We start from the raw sequence: 26,146 nt of genomic DNA, 5'->3' as shown, positions 1-26,146 counted from the left end.
TTTTGGAAAACGGATTTAATTTTTGCAATTTAATGGCGAAAATTTGTCCATGACAGCAATGCAACATGGAAATGAAGCAAAAGAAATTTGGTCCCTTAGGGGACCATGCGAAGCAACCTTTAATATGTGGTGACGTAGTCTAACGTGTGGGTGTTTACGACGGCAACAAATGAAAAATACTAAGTGCTTGAACAAGCAAACTAACTGTGGTAAATTTGGGCCACGTCAGTTGTCGGTTGCCTTCACGTGAAAATAATGTATACTTTTTAATTTATAATCAAGATAATGAGTGAATGACTGTATTGGGCGAACTGATGTGGACTACATAAGAGTCGGTCTTGCCCGACTATAACGTTCTTACTTGTCTTTTTTTAAATACGTGTCCAGTTTTCTATCTCCAAATGAGCGAAATTTCTACTATCATAGGCAAAAGAAGAAGAATATAGTGAACTAACAGCCGAAACAAACTTGACTGAAATAATTTACGGTTCCAGGCACATTACGACCGAAAAAGAAGGCATTGTGGCAAAAGATTTTTTATTGTCTTTTAAAGTATATTCGGAGGAATCAAGTTATAAATACAATTTTCGAGCACTTCGTCCGTCCCGCCTGGCCTAAAAGCAGCAATAGCGTGTTCACTCGTGAACGCTCGTTTCGTTGTCATGAATAAAATTTAGGCCAACGGTTCAACGTGGTTCAAAGGCATTCAAGCATTGTTCTCCAAATTCCTTGACATTGTTGCATTCCCAAGCTTATTACGCAATGAATTAATCGTGTGATGTGTTATTTGGCATATATGTTGTCGTTGTATTGAAAGCAAACATTTCTCAGATCGACAAACAAAACAAAAAATAAAAAAGGGGTATAGTCATTTTCAAACGCATGAAAATCGGCAATACGGTCAGCTTAAAAGCCTGACCAAACAGTCACGTTTACGGCTCGGCATTCGTGTCGCATGAAAAATGAAAACTTTCGCTTCTTGAATTAATTGATGGGATAAGAATGAGCGTCAACTGATATGGTGGTCTTCTTAAAAACTCAACTTGTTCCAAGACAAAGTCACCGAACTTAACACGGTTACAATAATCCAATCATTTGAATTCTTGAGTGCGAACTAATTTTTAACAATGTAGGCACAAACTTTTTCTCAAGATACATCCGGATCTATTCACAGACAATAAGCATTATTCTTTGGCAAAATTTACCTGTCATTATTCCGCGTTACTGGCTCGGAAATATCGTGTAAAGAAAAAGTACGCTACAAATTGTCCACAATACGACGATTAACGAGTATATTAAGAAAATTATAACGATCGAAATTTGATGAAAATACAGGGAAAGTTACAGTAGGAGAAGAATTGAAAACCTCGGATGATTTCCATACGTTGTTGAGGCAGATAAAATTTCACATTGCGGTGAACATAACTAATTGGTATTGAAAGTATGACCGCAATGGAGAAAAATCCATTATAGAATTGTTTTCATTGCAACAGCAGACAGAGAAAGACAGCCAGGCAGACAGATTGAATGAAGAAAAATGTTAAAGACATTATGGGATATTTACTATGTATTTGTGGAATATGTCTAATGCATCCTCATCTTTTAATAGAATGAAGAATGCATCGTCTCCGAAGATGCGAATGTGACGATCTCGGATCCAGCAGATGCATTAGCAAGAAAGGCTTTTATAACCATATTATATATATCATATATTATAAATTATATATTTCGATATTATGATATTAGTAACGTATTTACTTAGCCTTGACATTTAAGTTTATAAAAGAATTTGTTATTTTTAGCTTTTCTAACAACGAAAGCCGAATTTTTCTTCACCCTTTATGCGCTTTTTAATCTCATAATATGTAACGCTATATGAACACATAACGCATAAGAGCGACGCAGTTTCAGTTTGGTAAACAAAAAATGCTCAAAAAAACGTAAAAAGAATTTAGTAAATCAAAATTCTCTAAGAAGTGACGGATCAAAAGAAACAGTTCGACTCGACACAAAGAGTTCGCGTAGAGTTCGCGCACGTAAAACAATAATGAAAACTATATTTTGGTTAATTCCATACAATCTTTTTTGCTTCCATATCTTTGCATTAAGCATTTGAATCAAAAAGCAAAAAGATATTGTTACGGAGTATTAAAGCTTTTATTAATAAAGAAAAAAATAGGAAAGATTGAAATATCGAATTCAAAATTCCATTTTCGCTATTGCAAGTAAGTCGCAAATATTTTTAATTATATCTGTTGCGCGATTTTTTAGGCAATCAGAGACCTGGCCTTGCGTCGTGATTGAAAGACAAACAAACGTAACTAAATTCTCAGTCTCAGAATCTTAGATTGTCCCTATTCTATAACTAAAGGGAAAGGGTTAAAGTAAAGTTAACTTGTTAATTATCTAATTGGTCAATGACGTCTATTTCTACGGACATTCAGATTCTACGGACACTCATCATATCACATCTTATTATATGTATTTGAATCAATTATTATTTCGATTATTTGAGAAACTTTGGTAAGCCTATCCAGCTCACTTATAGATCTTTTCGTACAAAAATATTTTTCAGGCCAACGATGGCACGGTGGGTCATGTAATATACAAGATTCTATTGATTTCAAAAAAAAAAAATTGTTTTTTTTCGGATCACTCCAATGGATGCATCATATACTCATAAAAATAAACGTCTCTGCACATGTATGATTTTTCTGTAAATTTTTTATTTTTAAAACATCATGATGATCATCAGTTTGTGTGATATAAGTGACATTTTTACATAAATATATGTATATATACATATGTATGTATATATATATGTATATATATGTAGTATAGGCCGGTAAATTAAATATCCAAACATATATATGCATACATACGCTCATTCCTCTACTTGCAAGTTATTTTATTTACACGATTTTTCTTATGCATAGTTTTTAAACAAAAAAAAAAAAATATCGCAATTTTTTTGGGATTTACGAAAAATTGAAATTTTTCTGAACAAAAATAAAAAAAAAGTATGTTTTTCTACTAACGATTTTAACATGGTACTGCGTTCAATAAGTAAAGCCAATATTAATTTTAAACGTTTCGTGTATGGTATCTGAGGGGAATTACTTTAAAGGCTACGATGTGGATTTTGAATGATCTATATATTTAAGAAAAATAACATTAATTTGGGCTTGGATTTCGTATCATCTTACCAAATGGCGACAAGTGCTAACGAGCACCTCACTTAGTTGTGCAGAACTTATGGATGTGACAACGAACTCTCCCGATATTACTAGCATAGTACTAATGTCAAACTTATACAATTAGAGAAATCGAGAAGCTTTAGCTTTTAGAGATCTGAAGAAGAATACGGTATAAAGCTCGGTTTCGAACTAATAAATGTCGCGAAGATGATTTGTTTTTCAAGTATTTTATTTTCTAATGTGTTAATAACTGCAATTTTCAAGAGCAAATTGAATCTCCAATAATTGATGACCGAGCTTCATGTTGACACAGAAAAGAAGAAGAATCTAGTGTCTTGCAATTCAATTCGTTCTCAGTTAATCGATTAATCACTGGTTGTGTGGCATGCTGCTCTTATGCTTGAGTCTCAATATAGAAGAAAGGAAAAATACTTTTCAATGACATCGTCGACAAAAAGGTTAATTAATTTCCGTGGATAGAAGAAGAAGTCAAACGTTTTTATGCCCTTCCTTTAAGGCTTCGATAGCTTAATAATGGCCAGCAATTTTGTTTTGCAAAGAAGTTCTAATTTCAAAAACGACCTGCAAAAAATTTGACCACTTGCTTGATATGAGGTTTGAGATCCGACAACTTGCTGCTCTTGTTTTAACAAAGTCTTTCATTTCAACTTTGAATGAACGCAATCTGCTACGACACAATCTGCTAGATCTTTAGGTTTTTTAATTGGATTTGCATCTAAATTGTTTTTCACCGTTTATTATTCTATTTTCACGGAGATCTATGAATCATTTTATATGACCCCAGTTTGTACGATTTTTTGAAAAGCGCATCTACAGCGTAAAAGAAGAGTTGCGTGTATATACCTATATATATTTATTTATATATAAGTATGTACGTAGATATGTATATATAAATATTATTGCATATTAAATAAATAAAACCGTGCAGAACATATATGATCAACCTATAGACTTGCACACATCTAAAGCAAGTCGTTGACAAGACACAACATATAAAAAGAAAAGCCAATTTAATTTAAAATGGACAAAAAATTTTTCTTGTTAAATTCAAATTAAATTTTAAATACATATACATACACATATCCAAAGTCTCGGTTTATTCGTTTTCTATTTTAAAAAAATAACAATTCTCTCCTTAGAAATTGCATCTCGAATGAATATATTTTTTGCCTAAATATGTAAATAAAGTATAATGGAGCGTATGAGTAACGCTTAGAAAACCTTAATTATTGTAAATGGAATGAAAGCTCTTAAGCTTACAATGTTCTCTCTCTGCATTTGTAAAGCAAATCAGTTGCAGTTGTACAAACATGCATGCACGTACATATATATATATAATATATATATATATATAATATATATTTTAGCATATGCAAAAGCGTATACTTGATATGTATAAAAATATTTGATTAATAAAAATAAGCAAATGACAAGTTATGGGAAATTGAAGGAAGAAAGAATATATTTTTATTGAATCGACAAAGACAATGTCGAAAATTATGAAGTGAATGTTATTAACAGGCAAGAAAAAAATTAACTCAGGCTGAACTAAAAGCTCTCAGTACATGTACTAATATAATCGAAATCTTTTAAAAATCCTGATAAAATTTATAAAGAGAATTTAACCACAATTAGAAAAAATTTAAATATTTTTGCGGCGAAGTTGTATTAGTTTGCTCAGTATCGGTTGACACGACACTTATCATCGCATGCTTTCGCATAGTTCAGAGATATACAACGCAATTAATAGAAGAACATTTACCATGTTCGCTGCTTCGAATTTCGTAGATAAGCCAATAAAATTTTACAACTTGCTCATAAAAACTAATAAAATTCGCTTGGCAAACAAACGACATTCCAAAGTACTTTACGAAAAACTAATTTAAGTCTCGTATGAAAATATTAAAATTACAAATTTGTGATAATTGCTTGTTATCTTCTTCGTGTTCTTTTTCTGCTTTCAAATTTTGTGCTTCTTCGCAATAGTTGAAAGGCATATTATCACTAACTATATTATTACGGATTACTGCCACACTCCACAAAATTTTGTCGATTTAAATATGCCGCCAACAACTTTAAAGTTGAATTTATCACATTTACCGGTCATTTTTATTGTCTAGAAAGTTTCCTTTCCGTGTTTGCGTGTTTGAATTATTTTCTTCTTATTTGTATTATTTTAATTTTCGTTCTTCTATTTCATTTTAATTTATAAAAAGTTTCTCGTTGCATTTGTTTAAGAACTTGTGTTTAAGAATTTTGTGATCTTTTGTAGTGTTTCTTCCTCTCTTGTCTCTATCTACTTAAGAAAATTAATGTTCGTAGGTCTTATGATGAAACTGTAGAACAAGAAACTCTCTTTAATTTAAACTTTATTTTTAGCAATTGTACTAAAACTGAAATAGTATTCATAAAAGTTATAAAGATTTTTACTTGAAATCTTCAAATTTAATTAATTTTATTTTTATACAATATATGTCTTGCAAAGTTTTCATTATGAGTTGCATAAGAGGCAGAAGCAACAATACGCACGGAGAAAAAAAGCCATACATACTTGCTTCGCTTCTTCACCTTATTACTGGTCTAATTTATCCTTTAAGAGCAATTACAAAATATTAAAATTTTTTTTTTTTTTTTTTTTTTTTTTAAGTTTCAACAGTTTTCCTGATAAACCGAATTTATTGATTGTGTTCTTTTCTGTAGAACTAAGCAATTGGTTTTTTTATATGACTAATCAGTCAGCGTATGCCCCCATTCGTATATACTCGATGACGGCCCGAGAGAGAAGTCAGGAAGGAGAAAGATGTAGGGAGCCGACTTTTATCTCAAAGTATTTGACATCAAGTTATAAGGCTTGAGATCAAGTTTTATTAGATTACAACAGCTAGCAATTTTCGAGTAAATAGGAAGGGGGAAAATGTAAATTTAATAAAACCCTGCTGTTTACCTACAGCCTTCGTAGGACTAAACTTAGTGCAGGCGAAATCCAGTGAAGATTACATTTGACTAAGCGCTCTACATATTGATCGGTTTTCAGTGTTTCAACATTTTCACGTCTATTCTGGAACATTTTAGTTCACGCCTTTTATCCGTTAAACTAAGAACACAACTGTCAGCACCCAGCTTCCTTTAACCGTGCAAGGGTTGACAATACGATCGGGAAAACGGATAAAGATCGATTGGAAGTGTTACGTTGAACAAAAATATATTTAATGTTCACAGTAAATGTATTTACTCGACGAGAACATGTTAAATAAGTCAAACGCATGACCGTTCGTTAGGTGCCCGACACGATTTCACTTAATACAATTTTCATTTATTTTCATGATAAAATATCAAAAGATATATCTTTAGTCCAAGTGAGAACATACTTCGCATGATAGGTCTTATATCGAAAAAGTCGTAAAACGTGGATTCGCGTGTTCCAAGTCCCGCAAATTATTATTTTTGTCATTAACACTTAACTACCTATAAAGTCTTAGTTTTTATGAGATCCCCTCGTGGAATGGGGTCCAGAAAACAGTACTATTCTGATTCAAATTAGGTCCACTTATAGTCCTATTTCAAATTATTGCTCTAGACGAATTTTCTGCTTAAAATATTTTGTCTTATAAAGGCTTGTTTTTCCTGAAAGCGCTTATGCAATGTGGAGTACAATAAATAGATGTAAACGGGCCAAATTCGGTACAGCTGAAGTTTTATACCAAACTAGTATAATGGACCAGCACTCACTGTGAAATATTAAAAATTAGATTGTTTTCGCAAACAAAGGCTTACTTTTCTTATGAACGGTTATATGGAAGAAGGTTCACGACATCAATCCATCTGATCGGGAGCTTTCAAATCAATTTTGTATGCTTTAAAACTGTTTCTCAGCGATTTTTGTCGAGAAATTTTGAAAATTTAAATGTTTCTTCACATAACGATTCTTACATATTAAGCCGCTATATGAAGATACATACAAATGGTTCGATCCAATTCATTCACAACAGGATTCGCTCGCGAACAAAAACACTTCACCATAACAAATTTGACCAAAAGATTTCAAAATATGCCACGTATGCGTTGAACACAAAATGCTTAAGCAGACATCAGAAGGAGAGGCGGGCAGTTATGTTTAAATCGATTCAAAATATAATCGTAAATGAATTGGTGTAATGTAAGGCGCGTCTTCAGTAAGCTTCTCTAAAGCAATCAACTTAATATACCCTGCGTCACAAGTGGTACAGGCTATAAAAGTTCTGTTAAAAAGTTATATGAATCGATTTCCAATAGCATTTATAAACCCCACCTAAAAGAATAAATAGAAAATAATCTTAAAATAAAAGGAATTAGGTCCATATGATAAGGCAAATGTTAAATTTACAGTTAGCTGGGGGAGGACTAGGCAGATGAGTACACCTAAATCAGTTTAGAGTGTTAACATGTGATTAAAAATATCTAGATAGAAGTATAGAAAAAGGTTATGACGCCTGGTTTCTAAGCAAAACTCATTATCAAGGCAAAAGTATGTAGCGCAACCTTATGCTTTAGAGTATCGTGCTTAAATTAAGAATGATCAGGATTTCCTTATCCTCAAAGGGTAGATTAAGCAATACTACTGAATACCGTCTCTCACTTTGTAGCTCTTTAAATATTTCTTTTTAAATTCCCATTGGTAGCATGGAGCTCATTCGATGAATGAGAACGAATAGTAGGCGGGGGTTTCGTTTCTTTATACCTATCTTTTCGGATTTCTTATGCGGTTTTACGTGGGTACACTACCATGCAAGTTTAAACCCATGGCGGGCCGACGGGACACGGGTTAACTTCAAAAGCGATAATCGACATCCCCAAGGAATAGGACAATCACCATTGAAGGAACTGTACCGAAATAGAAAGTGGGGGTGGACTATTTTCTCGGTTTTTTGTAGTCGTCGAGGCCTGTCTTGCCGCTCTTAATTAGTTCTCCACGGAAGTTCTCGGTAACCGTGACACCAATACGAGACACCTCGAAAGGCCGTACGCAGCAGTCAGGCAAGAAGGCATTCATCCCGTTAGTAAGATGGAAAGTGTACATCGTCATACCAGAAGCATTTCTATTTTTCTGGCAGTCTGATCCCCATGGACGTTCATAATTTCATTGCTTATCGTCCTATTTTTGGACTTAGGCACGCTGTGGTGCTTACTGTACGCGACTGTGTAGAAAAATAATGTTTTGTTCTCTAAAGAAAAGCAAACCCTCTTCCAATGCTCTTCTGAGGGTTCCAAGAGAAAAACTCATCGCCAGGTTATAGATAGTAAACCTTAAGTCCTTTCCCGATCGCTCTTCATATAAAGTTCTATTTAAAAAAAACTTAGCCATTTTCAATACTTGTTAGCAAAAACTTATGAAAAAAATATGAAACGATTGATGGCGCCCGTTTGAACGCCCTTCCTTACAAACGTTCTTATGAAAAGTAAGCTTTCACGCGGATAATTATTTATAGTATTTTATAATGTTGATCTGCTGTGGTAAATTTGGAGTGAGTAGTAGTATATGGGAACATCGACGCAAATTTCGGCCTGAAGAAAAGAAGGCTTTTTTTTTTTGCTTGCCTCATTAACGGCTTGTTCGGATAATAACGCATATATTGGGAAACGACGGGCAAGGCCTTGCCCGCTCCGAGCACATTACTTTACATCCGAACACACCCACACACATAAACACACACATACCTGATCCTCATTTCCTTCCTCATTTATAATCTTATTATGAGTATTTCGTATAAATACCACATTGAAGGTCGAAAGAGCATTAGTGTTACTATAAGCGTGTCATTATAAACGACAAAAAAGCCAAAATTGTGTTTTATTTATTATTTTATGATCATACTTAAAAGCCTTTATCGGGAAAAAGCTAAAAGTCAGAGGACGTTTTACGAGATAACGAGGGTAATTTCGGCAATATTTTTATCACATATAAGCAGAGTTTTCCCTTAACTTATTCTAAAAATAATCAAATCATCATGTCGGCCGGTTCGTCTAAAAATTATATATCGTACATTAAATATATATAAAATGGGATCAATCAACAGCGCAATGTCTACACCATCACCACCAACATTATCATCAATACAAGGCGAAGATCAACATATGGCATAGAGCAATTTATACATTAGATAGTTACCATTCTCAGATGACAATAAATTCCATCATCTATATACTTCTCCAAAATCTGGAAGTCATTTCGATGTCCGGCGACAACGAAGATGATCTTGAATATCGTTTATGAAAGCAACCTTGCCGATATTCTTCAGCGTCATCGACTCAAATTGCTCAAATTTTTCAAAGGTCGGAATTGAACGGGACAACCGTCTCCCAATCAAGTATCACGGAGACAAACCAAATGTGGCCATTCTTTTAAGGTGGGACTCGAGACTACGACCCTCGATTTTGGTCTCAAGCATATACCAATGAAAACTGAAACTATGCCCATTATTTCAATGATGGTTTTGACAACGAACTTTTGAACATTAATAGACAAATTTTTCTCTCTTTTAAATGACAGCTTCAACGGTGAAATTTCTGAAATTAATTTGAATGAGAGAGTGAGTAAACTAAAGGATGAAATAAATAACAATTAAAGCTACGTATTTTATTCTTCTGGTAGCCAGAGCGATAATGATGTGAATGTGAGCTAGGTTTAAAGCAACACAAGGAATATTTTCCACATAATTATTCTAAAAATCTCACATTTTTCAATATCGAACATATTGTCTTTCGAGGAAGGAATAATTCACCTATAGCTAATGCAACTATTTTTGAGTTTATTTCAAATGAAAAGAAAGGATTTTGTGTCTAAATTGGAAACATAACTTTTATTTACTTCTATTGAAAAATCTTTTTACATAGTTTGAGTATTTTTTCATCATTAAAGAAGTAGTCAGTTTTACTAAATTGTTTGAGATAAGCATTTAAACTGTTTCGTTGACTTTTGTACAAACTATAAACCAAGATATAATGTCTGCAAGTCCTTAAGAAGTATCCATGGAGTTACTGCTTGTTATATATAGGTACGTGCCGGAGTTTCTATTTAAAAAATTGCAAAATACTTTTGTCAACGGTTTTTGACTATGGGAATCAAAATATTCTGGTCCTGACTTCAAATTGAAGTAAAAGCCAACCCAATGCTTTCCTGGTTAATTTGCCACTTTTCGAGGTAAATTATTAGCTGGAAAAACACCTTGCAAATACTTCTTTGTAGAGAAGTTTGCCATAACTGCTTGTTCTATTTGTATCGTATTCAATTTAAAGCGTAGTTCTCACGTTCCTATCTATTATCTATTTTTCACATTGCATCATACTCGCAGTAAACTATGCAAGTTACGGCTGATAATAACGCAGGAGCAAATGTACCTTCAATATGTATGTTTCTTTGTCCTAATATGTTAGCAGACAATGATCAGCGAAGAGCTTAAGCGGTAATATAAAACACTTTTTTATTTATATGAAGACCACAGTTTCGGTGATTGACCTTGGCTGATTTGAATAGCCTGCTATAATCTCTTAAATTTGTTACTGAATAATAATTAATTTCAAATGGTTGAGCGGGTATTTGAACACCACTGATTGGCAAGTTAAACTTTTGCAAAAAAAAAATGGTCGAACTTGAAAGGATCTATTGCTCGACCGCCTGAATAAGCGCTCTTGTAAACCATAAAAAAGGCTTGTCCTCTCACGATATTATCTTATGATAGAGTATGATTTCCAGGATACAGAGTGAATGTCTTAACTTCTACTTTGTTAAATAGATATAAAGCTGCGTTTATTTATAATTTCTTATGATGAGCAAGCAACCAGTATTCCACGACGAATAATTACACGATTCATAAAGACTTGTGCTTCCAATATTTTAAGCTACGATTCCTTATTAGGATCTTCCATTATGTAAAATGATGATTTAATGCGCAACTCAACGTTATTTAGTACGGGCTCAGGTTGATTAAAAACATCTTCATGCACCTTTTCCAACAATTTAACTGTATTACTCTTGCCAAACAGCCAACAGCTCGGTTGATTGCTTTTTACCACCATGAATGGCTTCGCCGGTGTAATAGTCTGGAGACCATCCAGAATATGACAAATGCGTTCGACCAGCCATCAGTGCCATAATTAAGTGGAGTTCGTATGTATGACCTGTAGTAACAATTGTTGTCACTTTGCGACACCAGAACATTATTTAAGTATAAGAAAACGCTTCGAAACAATGAATTTAGAAGATTATCATATACACAGCTACACTTATCATTGACCAACCAATTTCAAATAAACGCTGCAAAGATGTCGAAATGTATCTCCATTACCAAGCCAGAGACCTTGTATGGAGCTAGGATTGTCTAAGGATTGAATAGGATTATATGAGACTTCTTCTGGATTTAGAATGCGGCTTTGCATAGGGCGAGGTTCAAATAAATCTAAATCGCTTTTCGTACATTCTATTTGAGTGTTTACAATTCCTAAGCAATTAAATCCTCTACTTTCTTACGTAGATTGGATTTTTTCGTTTGTTTCGGTTTAGATCTCTTTTGTGAGTGACTGAATTATTGAAAGCCTTTTTGCCTTACTCTCCCAAAATGCGTTTAAGTGGTTTGCGACCGAAATCATTGAAAATAGATTTGCCAGTGTCCACAGCTTGATCATTAATCACATTCAAACCCGATAGAAAAAGCGGCTTTAAGTGTTTATAAAAAAAGACGAGAAAAACGAATCAATACCGTGCCCATGACACATATAATGATCCTATGTTACTTATCCCACCTCCGATTTGATTAGAGTAATATGAAGTGTACACTTGCTCGATGTCAGTCTCATTCATATCGGTTTTATTTTAATTCCGTTTTTTTTTCCTAAAGGAAAGAATAATGCAAGTAAGTATAATGGAATCACAAAAATTATATTTGGCACTGTCTGCATTAGCTATGTATAGTATAGGTATGCTCCAAGCTTTTGAGCTCAAAACATTTAGTTTTTCAATTAAACGACAGAGCACTTTTATTTCGAACGCAACGACATTTTGTTATATATATATATATATAAATGAACAATGATGAATATTCCTGCGCTTGTTCTTGAGGAGTATAATTTTCGATATTGACGGATAATCTAGGTCTATTTCCAAAATGCAACCATTACTTTCATCGATGTTACTGTAATAAATGTCGAAATCTTTTGTTTCAGTTTCACTTAAAAATAGGAAGTTTGCATAGGGAGGTTTTTGGAACATGACGCAACTATATAAATTGTCTGCATCCATATAGGACAAATAATTTTCAGACTATTTCAGGCTATTTTTATAATTTTGATTGAACTTATTGTTTGATTCGGACAACCTTTGGTTGCACCGAGTAATGCCAACGTACGAATGTTAAGATCTTCGGTTAGTTCCCATTCAACTTCAGTGCATTCCAACGTGCCATCCCACGAGAGAGATGGTACTGTAACATAATTCCTTGGTGTTCATTTATATATATCTAAAAATAAGATCCCGATATAAGGGTTTGACATTCGAACGCACCTCATACGCTCCGAACAAAATTGTAGTCGGTCTCACAACAATCGCGCTCAGACAAATAATTGTAGAAGCATTCTCGGCTTGATAAAATTGGGCCATCAAGTTTCTTGATGCCGCTTATATAATCGTACGTAGAGACTCCCTTACGACTCATTAGTGCAAATTTTTTTTGGATTTGTAAACGTTTTCCGTAAAACTTAAAATTGACTGGGCTCCAAATGTTTAGCCAATTTTTCGAAGCTAGATTTTAAAAATCGTTTTGAACCCACGAAATTCCTTAAATATTCTACCCCTCTCCCCTCCATTGCTCTCTTCGTAATTGATATGTACAACTCGTTATTACACGGAATAACTGACAAATTAGGCCCTAATTGCGTAATAAATAAATGAATGTCGTACCTGCTTAAATTATGAAAAATAATTAAATTCAAAAGCATCCATATACACTACATAAGCTATGAAAAAAACTCCATAAATTTTGCATCTCTGCCCGTCGTTCATCTTGTGATGGTTGCTGAGTGCTTGCGGAATTCTTCCAGTGTAGCTGATACTGCTCAACAAAAGTATGCTGTTTATCACACTCTTCATTATACACATGTGCAATATAATAGGAGACCGCGCATGCCTCATGCTGTTGAATTGCCCTTGACCTCTCGCTCCTGTTAAGGACTTCTAGGGGCTGCGGGAAGGACAGCCTCATCATCAGCATATATGATAATTCATGGCATCAACTTCTTCTCCCTTCTGTAAAATGTCTGGCACAAATCATGAAACTGTCCAGAGGCAAGGCTTCATGTTGGTAATAAGAAAGTAATGATATTACTTGACCGTTTCGTTAAACACAGTCAGCAAGTTGATGTACGAACTTTTTGGTGCTTTTGTCGCCATTGCTAGACGAACTGTTTTTCATTAACCTTTCGGCCGTACCAACTCATACACATATACGATGACGTTTTTATTGTTCTGCTCAAACCGATCAATGTCGCAGTTGGTTATCGAAAATTCAAAGTCAGAGAAATCAATGCGAATGTTTCGAAATTAAATGGCAATCTCACGAATACTTCCAATTTTGTAATAACTCGTCTGAGCTAACCTGCGTAATTCCTCTCCAGTCGGTTTATCCAACTTGTAAGCGATAGCCGCTAATATGCACCATTTAAAACAAGAGACATCAGCATTTTTCACATTATTGTGTATACTAATTGGTAAAGGTATATGTGAATCCACACATGGTTAATTCGCAAAATTTAAATTCTGCTATCGCCCGACCGTTATCTTTCTTCTTCGGGTATTCTTCAGCAACTTTTTCAAGCTCGATAAAAAGCTCGTCAGTCTTATAATTGACTTTATTGCTTTCTCTTGCAGTAATGAACTTTGCTGAGAAAGGTTTCATTGTTAGCATTATTGTGTTTTCACTCCCTTCACGGAGTCTCGAAAAAGCCTCAAATTGAACTTTACGGAGCTATGTATATATATATTCGGATATCATCTAAAAATTTGTCGATTGTTATTTCGTCCCTCAAGTTGCTAAAAATTCGTCGGAGATGTGGTAAATACACAGCTGCCTTTTCTTTGTTCTTATTGGTTCTCAAGAGGAATTTGTATTTTGTTTTAATTATGAAAACATGACACGGGGCGCAATAGACGGACCGTTGTTCATAATGGAGGTAGTAGGCTCGTTTTCTTTAAATGCTGTTTCACAACGTTCCGCGAACTCCTCACGCAGACGTGTATCGAACAATTCGTGTTGACTCACAGCCACGCCATAGAAATTGGACCTTGTACGTCGGACACCAATTGTTGCTTGACAGGCTCTCTCACACTACGGACAAAAGTGAGCCAATAAACTTTCAATATTATCAATTGCATTGAAAGAAAATATGGTGAAACAGTCGCACCACCCAGGGTGCAATTTATTCTTTTTCTTTCTAGAAATTTGTCTATGCAATTCTATGCACGTTCATGTTTAGTTGTTATCAGCACCGTAAATACTGTATGTCCTTGAAGGAATCCTTTTTTCTTTTGGTTCATTAGGATATAGAAATGCAATATGCTGAAATAGTCGCACCACCTAAAGCGCACCTTATTCCTTTCTTTTCCTGGAAATTTAGTTATGCATTTCTATGCACGTTCGTGTTTAATTGTTATCAGCAATATAAATAATGTATGACTTTGAAATAATCCCTTCCTCCTTTGTTCATTAGGAGGTATATAATTAAGATAGGATTGATCGAAGGATATTTTTTGTGGACGTAAATGAGGCTGTGTAACCGGAGAGATACACATGTGGTGTAATTTTTTCATTTATACAGTAATCCTCCCTATAACGTGGTAGATTGGTTCCGCGTTATATATAAAACGTGTTATGGAGGTATTCCTGTGCAACGCGTTTCTACGACCTCGTAATACGCGTTACGTATAAATGATTCATCACATTTAACTTTTCTCGCTGCAGTGCGTTTAAATAGAATATTAAGAAAAAACGATGTTATGAACGAAATATATACGTTTTATTAAAATCAAACTAAACTAAGAACATTTCAAATAAAAAAACTTATGCATATGAACTAAAAAAAATAGTTACTATCACTGTTATTCACTGTCAGAACTATGAACTGAAATATGAATAAATTTCCTTTTTAACTTGGGTTTTATTTCCTTTTCGCTTGTCATGGCTTATAACTATTTTATTTTAAAGAAAATTTATAAAAATAAAATTTAATCTACACCTTTTAATACACAAATTTAATAAAGTAATTTCATTTTGTAATAACACAATTGACACACGCGCATAGGTTCGCGAAGCTAATTATGAACTGTACAAATCATTATAAGTTTCACTGTACAGAAATATGTAGATAGGAAATTCCCGCGTTATGTGGGGGAATGCCCGTGCTCTACGGCGGATTGAAATCGCGTAATATGAAAACGCGTTATAAGGGGATTACTGTACTTTCTTACGAACGAACCCTCTTTCTCGGAAATTGAATTGGATTTTGAATTGTTTGCCGGTGTGAAGACTATGGGCTGTTATTTGAAGGCGATGGGAAAGGGCGAACGTGACGCATGCGAGAGAACGGTGGGCATGTTTTAGTGAAGTAAGCTGGCGGGGAAGGAGTGTGTGTGCTTATGTATGTAGTTGTATTTGGGTGTGAAGTAATGTCCTCGAAGCGGGTAAGCCCATACCCGTCGTCCCCCCATGTATATACACTACTATGCGAACGAGTTGCTAAAAAAAATGGAAAAGAAAAGATCATTTTTTCTGCGGGCAGAAATTCGCGTTCGACGTTCCCCCATATAATATATATATTACTCTGAATAGATCTGCTTTACTTATGAAAAGTAAATGTAAGGTATTTAATAATCCTTTAACTTATCCCAATATAATATTTTAATTTGTTGTCCTTTAGACCTTAATGCAATAAATTACGAAATTACTTTCTAATGGAATTCTACGTTTGACGTCAAAATCACTATAACTAATTTAATAATAATTGTACCACGCATTCGAACCAAACCCAAATAGTTCAAACGAATTTGTTATTGTATCAAAACCATTACCCTTTCAAGAGGCTTAGTTTGTCACATGTTCAATTTCATTTGCGTCCACAATCAAGTTAGCATTGCACAGGATACCAAATCGGTTAAGCCTAATTTACATTTACTTAATTAATATTTGGGTTATGTATAGGAGCATATAAGAGAAAAACAAAGTAAAAATGATTTAACCAAACGATTTTTGAACAAAAACTTTTTGATTTATTCTTTTCTTTCTTTATTAGAGCAGACTTGACTTCAACATTCTAAACATTTAATTTAAAATATTTTAAATGACATATACAAACAGCAAATTGAGATAAAAAAATTTTAAGAAAAAGAACAAAAAGGAAGGAAACGAACTTTAAGAAAAGGAAAGATTTACTGCATTTTTTGTATACATGCGCTCCAACGATGTGATACGATGTGATATTCAATTTATCGATTAGTCCTTCTGAAATTCGCATCTGTTTTTGATCCCAGTGAGATCTTGAATATTCGTAGAGTAAGTGCATAATAAGAAAAACAAAAATTTCAAATCTATCAGCAACCTACGAATTATAGTTACCCCTATTCCCAACTGGTCCTGTATTACACATGCAATGAAGAATAAATGAATTTGTTCCACGTAACCGGCGGCTAAAGCATACTCTTAACTGCTGGCGAAGTGCAATAGGAAAACAGTAGGAAAGTAGGATTTCAGATCCAAGTTTGCAACCGCATTCTCGCTCTATGAGCAGTCGCTAGTCGTTAGAACATGTAACGGCGTTTCCTTTTCGTAGGCTTCCTGACTTTGTATCAGATTTTTTACTACAAAGCAATATTCATAATAACAGGGTTGTTAAAGCTGGAAAACTCGAAAATGAAGCAAAAATTAAAGAAAAAAAAAAATGTGTGAAAAGGAAAAGCAAATTTGAGTGATTTCGTAAGATTATACAAATGCAATTAAAGGCAAACGATTTTTACTCGTTTCGAAATTGTGATGATTGCAATGAGTGCAATCAAATAACTATTAGTTACCCAAAAAGAAAAAAAAAAAACACAATTCAAAACTTTATAATGGGGAGGGCTCATTATTAAATACCATACTCTACTTCGGTTAATATAGATATTCATATAACGACCTTTCAACATAAAACGGTACATGGGAAGTGCCCAAAGAAGTGATCTAAAAGCGATTGCCGTTGGACCAAAATATAGCTTCAATTTCATAGAAATTTCTCAAAAATCGCAAGTCCAGGTTGGACCCAAGGAAACAAGGCGAACGGACAGGCAGACAAGCTTAGATCGGTATAATAAAAGGTGGATCTATCCCAAGGCTTTTCGGTTGTTGCACACATCCACGCAAATTTAATATAACCTTGTATGACAAGTGTCGTACAAGAGGGCACAAAAGATTTTTATGTGGAATAAACTCTTTTTTTTCACGAATGTTAAAGGGCAAGAAGTTTTGTGATTGCCCTGTATTGATTCCAAATCTTTTATAAAATTTTATAGCGACGTTCTGGGATATTTAAAAAAATTGTTGAAGAAGTGAATTTTCCAATTGGAATTGATCGCTTTTCTCTCTCTATCTATTGCACGTAAATATTTTAAACTCACGTAAAAATGTTTCATGTATCTATTCTTTCATATTTTTATTTTTGCCTTTGCAATCTTGTTGTTAAACTGTCACGTACTCTACACTGTATCGGTATAATTAGAATAAGTAAGGAAATTATATTCGGCCGTGAACGGAAAAAAAAAAGAAAAAAGTTTTCATACTCTATAATGTTGAATGGGCGCGACTGGGTTTTTCTGTTTTCAAAACAAAAGTGGAACTCTATATACTACGTACGTGTTATACTTTATAAGTGACAAGCAATAAACACGGAAATAAAAAGAGTAACACAGCATAGGCGTGTAGGTGCTGCAGACGTGTCCTTTTGACCCTTTTGGATCACTTGCAAATTTTTTTTTGCAAATTTTTGGGCGAAATCTGCATTTTTGCGAAACGGAGTATATTTACCACAGATACGGTTTGGAAAAGGAACAAATGAATAGATGAACAGATGGGCTTTTTGGGCTTTTGAAGCTTGCCTCTGCGCGTTATAAAGGTATTGAAAGAAAATGAAATTTTCATACACTATAGTATAGGGTAGGCATGACCAATTTTTCACATTATCCTACGCGTACTGCAGCATCGATCATAAAACTTGCTTTGAAATTTTTGTAGATCTATCTGCCGTAGTAGCGAATGAAAAATCCATTTTTTATTCCATTTGAGTATAGAGGTGTTCTCAATTTATGCCGTACTGTAGGCGTGTCCTTCGAACGTGCGTAGAAGACCTTCCAAGTTTCTGCCAAATTTGGATTCGATAGCTTTACTTTTGCGGCCGGGAGAATGTTTAAGACAGACAGAAAGCAGGCTGGGTTAAATCGATTCAGAATTTGTTGCTAATCAAGAATATATGTACATACTTGGTGGAGTCTGTAAACCTGCCTGCTGGGCGTTGCAAACGTTTTCTTAAATTTAATATATTTCTCGTTCTTCGGTGACGGATATAAAAATACATAATACATACGCTACTCATTAGATTGGTGGCGATTTGGGATTTTATTAATTTTTTTTTTTTTTAAGTCTCCAAATTTTTAACTAAACTAAGAATGCCGAACAGTCATAAAAAAAAAAAAAACAAAATGAATTTGACGTTTGCTCGGTACGGAGCGTTTATATATAATAGAATCGACGACTTTAAGTAATTGCTAAAATTAGAGAAGTAGGAAAAATCACTTTTTTCAACAAAAATTAATTTTTTAATAGCTTTTATCAAATTCATCTTTTATTTATGAGGTTAGTTTTTATATTATTTGCATTTATCATGTACGAGGCAAGGAAAAACAAAGTACGTCACTTACCATTTTATGTGGGTGCACCTATTTACATAAACACGCAGAGCAATGTATGCATATATATTTATGTATGTATATATCGCACTATCTATATATATATATATATATATATACAATTTTATATATTCATATATATAAAGATTTTTACAAAAAATTGTCTTAAAAAATAGAGAAAAGAGAAAACATCGTCATGCATATATAAATACATATGTATATATGTACATATGTGTATATATCAAAAAAACGTCTAACAAAATTTTAGCTGGCTCTTGTAAAATTTTATTAAACGAAATAAAATCAACATAAAGATCGCAGAAATGTAGAAACAAACGTCAAATTTCTATTATATTTTCTAGAATCATTATTGAAGGGTATAAGTGCACTAGTATTTTCTTTTCGCTTGTAACACTCAGAAATAGGTAAAGCACACATATTCTGGACGAACCTAAAATTTCAATAGGGTCCGAACCTTTCGTTTGCTTGTTATTGACATGCATGCGATTGCAAAAATTACGTTGGAAAGGTGATACTAAGCTTCATTATATTGTTAGTGTGAAGAGAGCAGTGGATGCGATTCACAACTTACCGTCACTGCTGGCGGAGACATTACACTCTCTAAGCTGCGGCCGCCTTCCTTTTTCTTCTATTTCCTCATTTTTTTCAGCTCGTCATCATGTTACACAAATAGCGGACATCCCGTCATTGGTCATATTAAAAAAGAAAAGTTGATGAGTTGAGGCGTGATCCACCCACATTCGGAGTAACAGCCAAAACTAAAATTGCAAATGCTAGTCTGAAGCCTGATAAAAAGGTTTACGAAAATCATCAATAGCTTCAATGAAAAATGGCCGCTTAGGTACGCGCCCACATATAGAGTGGGCAAAAAGTTATAAATTATAGTGTGTATAATAAGCAGATTCAATTTGGGAAGTCAGCTATCAAAGATTTATCACTCCAGACAAACGCAGGCACAAGGGCATTTCTCGCTTCTTCTATAGCCACTTCTATAGCCATGCAATACATATTCATTCAAAAATGTATGTGAGATTTAAATCGCTGCCCCATTTCGTTTTGCTTTGTCTTTTGCTTTGCTCACGATTAGCAAAATTCAGATAAAATTCATACATGTCATAATCTTTGATAGCGTTGCTTTGTTTACTTTGCGTTAAATTCGCGTATAACTAAGCAAAGACAGAAGCGGAAACATTAAACCTTATATTTTCCCCTGTGGGTTAAATCGATTTCAGTATGTGGATAAAAAGACGGAATTCCATGCAAATATGCATAATTGTTTATAATCACACAGTTACATAAAAGTTAACGAGCCGTCATCGAAATGTGCTTTCAATCACTTGCCTCTTTGATTAGCTGTTGACGTAACGAATTCGCTTGCTGGAAACGTCTAATCCTTTTAATTTGTTGTCAAAAATACACCGCAATCGATCGATAAATTTCTTTGATCACTAACAATCTTCAGAGTTCCGTTCGTCCACATAATATTAATAAATATATATATATATATACCATGCGTTCATTCAAAAAACTATCTTATTGTTCGTTTATCAGGTCAATTATAATAAACATCTCGTCCCCTCTAACGTTACGTTAACCAAATACGTATTTGGATAAAAAATCAAAAATTAAAAAATAAAATTAAAAAAAGCAACCTTCAGGCTCGTAGTGCCAGGTATATTCTAAAACTGATTTAATTTGTCATGCAACGTGTTCCACAAAGGCAGGAAAAATGAATGAATGGTCGAATGATGTCTATTCTATGTAATTTGGTGGATGCGTTCAATAACACTCACTGAAGCCTCCTCAATTTCTTAGCGATAGTTAAGGACACACGAGTCCTCACGTTGCCAGTGCGATAAACTAAAAGCTTTCTACCTAACAAATATCCGTCTTGTTGCTATGTAAATTTGCGAATATCCAATTACTCCAATTGTGTCATCGAAACATAGACTTGAATCCATCATTCTGACTGTGTGGATGCCATACATCATGGAATGACCTCTCAGAACGCCTTTGCGAGTTTTCGCAGAAAATGCAAACGATCTCTTCCGTTTTTTTCGGCCTTACTTATGTACGATTTCGAAAAATGTTTCGAAACACTTCAGTTTCCCTGTAGTGAATAGCTAGCTGATCGTGTGCTTCGTTTCAAATATTTTGGTCGACCTGTAATTAAATTTCAATTAAATATCCTTCGAGAAGTGTCGCCGCTGGGCTCTCATTAAGTCGTCTGTTGCTTTCAGTAAAGTGTCTTGCGGATAATAAAGAAAGTATATTTTATCGTTGCATTCATTTTTTGATTTAATGATCCACGCCTCTGTCTTTTGATTCATTAATCGCATTTAAACGCTACCCGTCGCCAAAGTGTGCCTCAATATTTTCGTAATGTCTTAGAGAGTTATTCCAAGTTGTTTATAAAAACGTGCAAACGTATTTGTCGACTAAATACGGCCGCGCTTTCCAACTTTTTCAAATTGAAAAATTCAACTTTTTTTTTAAAAATGCCTTTCCCGCCCATTTACTATTGCAATAAATGGAGTAAATCCCCCTATAGTTCACAATCGTCTCCGAATATTACTAAATAATCTTAATTAATACAGTTAATTTAGTTAGATAAAAGCTACCCTCTCGTCCAAAGATAATAATTTCTGATAAACATCAACAATAACTGTCGACCGCATGGAGCACATGTGCTATAATTTATTCACCTTAAGAGCAAGCGGGCTATTGTACATATTTAGCGGTTTGTGTATGACGGGACAGAAGCGACAATCTAATTAAACAAAACGGAAAATTTAATGAATTACATATGTGTGTATTTAAGACAATTTTTTTTTTTTTTTTTTATGATCCCAAACAAAAGATTGAAGGTATACGGTATTTGTTAAAAGCTTTGCAACATCTGGAACATAGGTTCGAAAAGGCGCTATAAAGCATATATATGCAATCGTGACAGGTAACAAAATTTTGGATCCTCCTTCGATCTGTCTTCATGTTTTCATGTGAACGCCGTTGATAAACAATCTCTCAGTGTTAAAATTTTGGATATCAACTCCGAATTCGCCGCAAGTTGGTTTCGAAAATACGACATATTAATCAAAGGGCATCATAGGTGTAAAGTAAACGTCCAAATATCTGCATTACCAAAGACTTCCATTACTCGTAAAGTGCAATTGGAGAGAAAGTGCTTTGCAAAAGCACCTGAATAAAAATGCCAAAACTCGCTTACATCCATCTATAGCTATAAAATATGGAAATTTTATTTATTTATTAAATTTTTTTCTCTTTTTTTTCCCTTTTATTTATTTATTTTTTTTTTTTTGAGATAAATACGAATATTGTAGAAATACACGATTCGGCTCTAGCTGCATATAGTTGTTGCATTACTTGTTATAATTTTTGTTTGTTTTTGCGTTTTTCGATCCCACTAAAATGAACGAAGAGATAATTAAAAACAAAATAAAAATAAATAAATCAAAGTTTAAGGCGTAGAATAACCGAAAAAATATTAAATGGTCCTCAAGTTATAGCAAATTAACGATGAATGGAAAAAAAATAAAATTAAAAAGAGCGTCTCTAACTAATATTAAGCGGAAAGAGACTGAGGAATTTCTTTTTTGCTTTCAAGTTCCAATTGTTCATAATTAACAATATAAGTATAATTAATTAATATAAATGGTGAACTGCTTCAGCAAAAACATTCAAAATGTGAAAAACGGAGATAAGAAAACGAAAAGTACATGATAATAAAAATCGCAGAAGCAAAGCTTTTCCTTCGAAAATCTTTAGAAGAACTCTTATTATTACAACTATTAGCGCAGTTTGAAACACTATACTTAAATTTGTTTGTATGTATGCATTAATTCAATGACTATCAATACTATGTTGAGTAACAGCTCTCAGCAAATAAGATTAGTTGAAAATCAAATATCAACAAAAACTGTGACCACTAGTGGCAACAGCAGCAGTAATAGCAGCAGCAGTAACAGTATTTATACTATTGGCAGTAGTGGCGATGATAATATCCTCGATAGCGACAGTATGTCTTGTGAGCAACTTTTACTTGCCATTCAAGAATATTATCATGACGACGACAATGAAGACGATGATGGCGACGACGACGACGACGACGACGATGATGATAATGATGATGATGATGCTGATTGTGATGATGGCGATAATGATGATAATAATAATGAGACATCACCAGTTGAAAAAGAGCAACACGAATGTCACGATTATCGAGCTGTGTTGGAACGACAATCACAAGAAAACGTTGATAATAACTCACTTATGAATACACTGTATCTTAAATCAGCTTACGTAAATAATGCGAATGCAAACGCAAGTGTAAGTGCAAATGCAAATGCAAATGCATTGTTAGTGCGCCGTTTTCGTCGTTCCTCAATTGGCATGCAACGGAAGGCAGCATTTCGTCAAAAGAAGTTAGACTCACTAGGTACTTGGCGCCGTCAGCGGTGAGTTGGAACATTCTCCGTTGTATATGTATGTATGTGTGGGCGTGTGTATATATGTCCCGATGCGTTCATATGCTTTGTTGGTTTTTATTAAAAGCAATTTTCTTCTTTCATTTATTTCTCATCTCATTGTTCGTTGCTTGAGATGGAGCTTTTTCAAACGACTAGTACATAGTTCAAATACTGTTTATTATCATTTTATAGGCACTTTATGAAATCGAACGGCGAATAACAAAAATAGAAAAAGCATGCACTCAATTTCATCTAAAATGTAATAAATCGTTGAGCCTTCGATTTTTCTCGCAGAAACGCCTTCTTCTACCTTGAATAAAAATTCTATAAATAGAGCACAACTGTTAGTGGTTAACGGTAAAAATAATTAATAAGATATTTAAAGCGAAATTAAAAACATAAAATATATTCTAAATTATGTGACATATGCTTATCACACCTGTATACATTTTAATTATTTTAATTGAACCATGTCTTCTTTCCTACCTTTCATCGCAAAGCATGCAAAGTTAATCTAAATCATCCAAAGTAGTCTTAAATTCTGTTCTTACGCCGTTTTCTTTGTTATAGAAAATCAAACTAATTAATCTATACATTAGAACATAACCAAGAAAAAAGAGAAAGCAAAACAAAAGTGAATATGTTTTCTCTACTTCCAAGAAATATGCCTCACACACAATCTATTATATACTAAGCTTTCAGGATGTCACAATACATATGCGAATTTCAGGCATTTTATACTCATGTGCGCTGAAATTTGAAACAATGCCTACTATCTCTACTACTATCTCTCGTCTTTGCCTCAAGACTCTTAAACCAAATATAAATTTCTATCCAACAAGAGTTTAGTACATTGTGAATTTGGACTCCAAATATTGCATATGTTATAAAAAAAAATCATATATATTAGTTCGGGGAAAAAGAAATCCATTATTTTTATATGAACTTCAGGACTTTATTTAACATAATATGTGCCTTTCTTAAACTGACTGTTTTGCGCAGTCTTTTTTTATATGCGCTTTTATGCGTATATGTATTCTGCAATACAATGTCGGTATGTTCACAGATTTAGGCGTTCTATTTGACCGTAGATTACGTTTTAATTTGCACATTGAGCTCTCGTTAAGCAAACCTGGGTCCGCGCTTGGTTTTATAAAGAGGTGGTCCAACGAGCTTCACGGTCCTTATATTATGAAAACGCTGTACATGTGTTTGGTTAGACCTATACTCGAGTATGCCTCTGTAATGTCGTCTCCTTCATATAGGTGCTATGTAGATTCAATTGAATCTGGTCAAAAGGAATTTGGGTTGGGAAACCTATTGCCTCTCTTCCCCCCATGAAATGATAGGTTGCTTCTGTTGTCCTTACCATCTCTCGAAAAACGTAGATTTGTTCTTGGCGTTTCCTTCGTAATCAAAGTAATAAATGGTGCTATTGACTCGCTTGCATAACTTGGTGAAATAAGCTTTAATGTCCCCAACCGCTTCTCTGGGCACTTTACCTTGGTTAAGCTTAGTCAATGTAAATATAACTATGAGTTGTTTAATCCGTTCAGAGTTGTTTGCAAGAACCTAAATGATGTCTATCACTTATTCTCATTATCGGACTATTTAAAGTCCATTAAAGCTTAATGCGATTTACCTATGTTGTACTCAAACTAGCTGTTAACCTTAAAATGTCACGATGAGTCTAAAATGAATTGTTGTTAACTATTATCGGTTGCCAAGCTTATGCATGTTTGCGATGGCTTACGGCTTCATTTACAATTTGGTCCTGTACCGGTTGTGGGTGTTGGTCTATGCTAGTTGTGTACATGCTTTTTTTTTTCTTTTTTTTATTTCTTATTTGTTTTATTGTACTTATACTAAGTTTTAATATTAATTAATTTAAGATTTACTTTAAGAGTCAATTGAACTCGACTGTCAAATTTTTAGTTGAGTGAAATGAAACGAACCGAAAAACTTTAGAAAAGAAGAAAAAAAAAATCGGCTTAAGCTTGTGCGGATGTATGTGTGACATCCAGGAAGACTTGAGACAGAATAACGACTAATTCAGGATTATTTTCTGAACCAATTTACGTTTGTCTGTCTATCTGTCCGACTCATATTCGTCCATGTATTTTTATGTTTAACTTACCTACAAACCCTTTAAAAAATTTAATATCCTGACATATTTTTGTCTAAGGACGAACTGTTTTGAAACTTGATTGGATAGCAACTGATTTGCGACCTCTCAGCGCCATGTGACCAGCACAGCTAAAAATACCTTCATATTAATCCCATGACAATAACACTCGCAAAGCCCGCAAGTAATGAATGTAAATAAACAGACACTTCATGTCAGAAAGCAACAGAGATAATAAAGTTTGTGAAGAAACAAAACATAAAAAAATGTGTACCACGTACTCAAAAATGACCTCTGAAATTAGGCGCAAACTTCACACTATTGAAGACACCCTAAACAAAGC

At 33.9% G+C, this 26,146-nt stretch overlaps 1 protein-coding gene across 5 annotated transcripts in view; it reads left to right on the top strand.

Moving 5' to 3' along the window:
• The window catches only part of LOC119637282 (eye-specific diacylglycerol kinase), a 265,570-nt gene that overhangs the window by 191,392 nt on the left and 48,032 nt on the right, over positions 1 to 26,146 (top strand). Inside the window, exon 1 of one of the 5 annotated variants that reach the window (XM_038033203.1) lies at positions 22,931 to 23,666. The exons of the other annotated variants lie outside the window; for them this stretch is intronic. Within the exon in view, the coding sequence (XP_037889131.1) occupies positions 23,056 to 23,666 (611 nt within the window). The 5' untranslated portion in view covers positions 22,931 to 23,055. Of the gene's footprint in view, positions 1 to 22,930; positions 23,667 to 26,146 lie in introns of those variants that run through there. 5 annotated transcript variants of the gene reach the window in all.

This window comes from Glossina fuscipes, unplaced genomic scaffold, assembly GCF_014805625.2.
Source record: "Glossina fuscipes isolate IAEA_lab_2018 unplaced genomic scaffold, Yale_Gfus_2 59, whole genome shotgun sequence".
NCBI lineage: Eukaryota > Metazoa > Arthropoda > Insecta > Diptera > Glossinidae > Glossina > Glossina fuscipes.
Note: the sequence above shows the minus strand (reverse complement) of the source record. Positions and strands in the feature narration are given on the sequence as shown.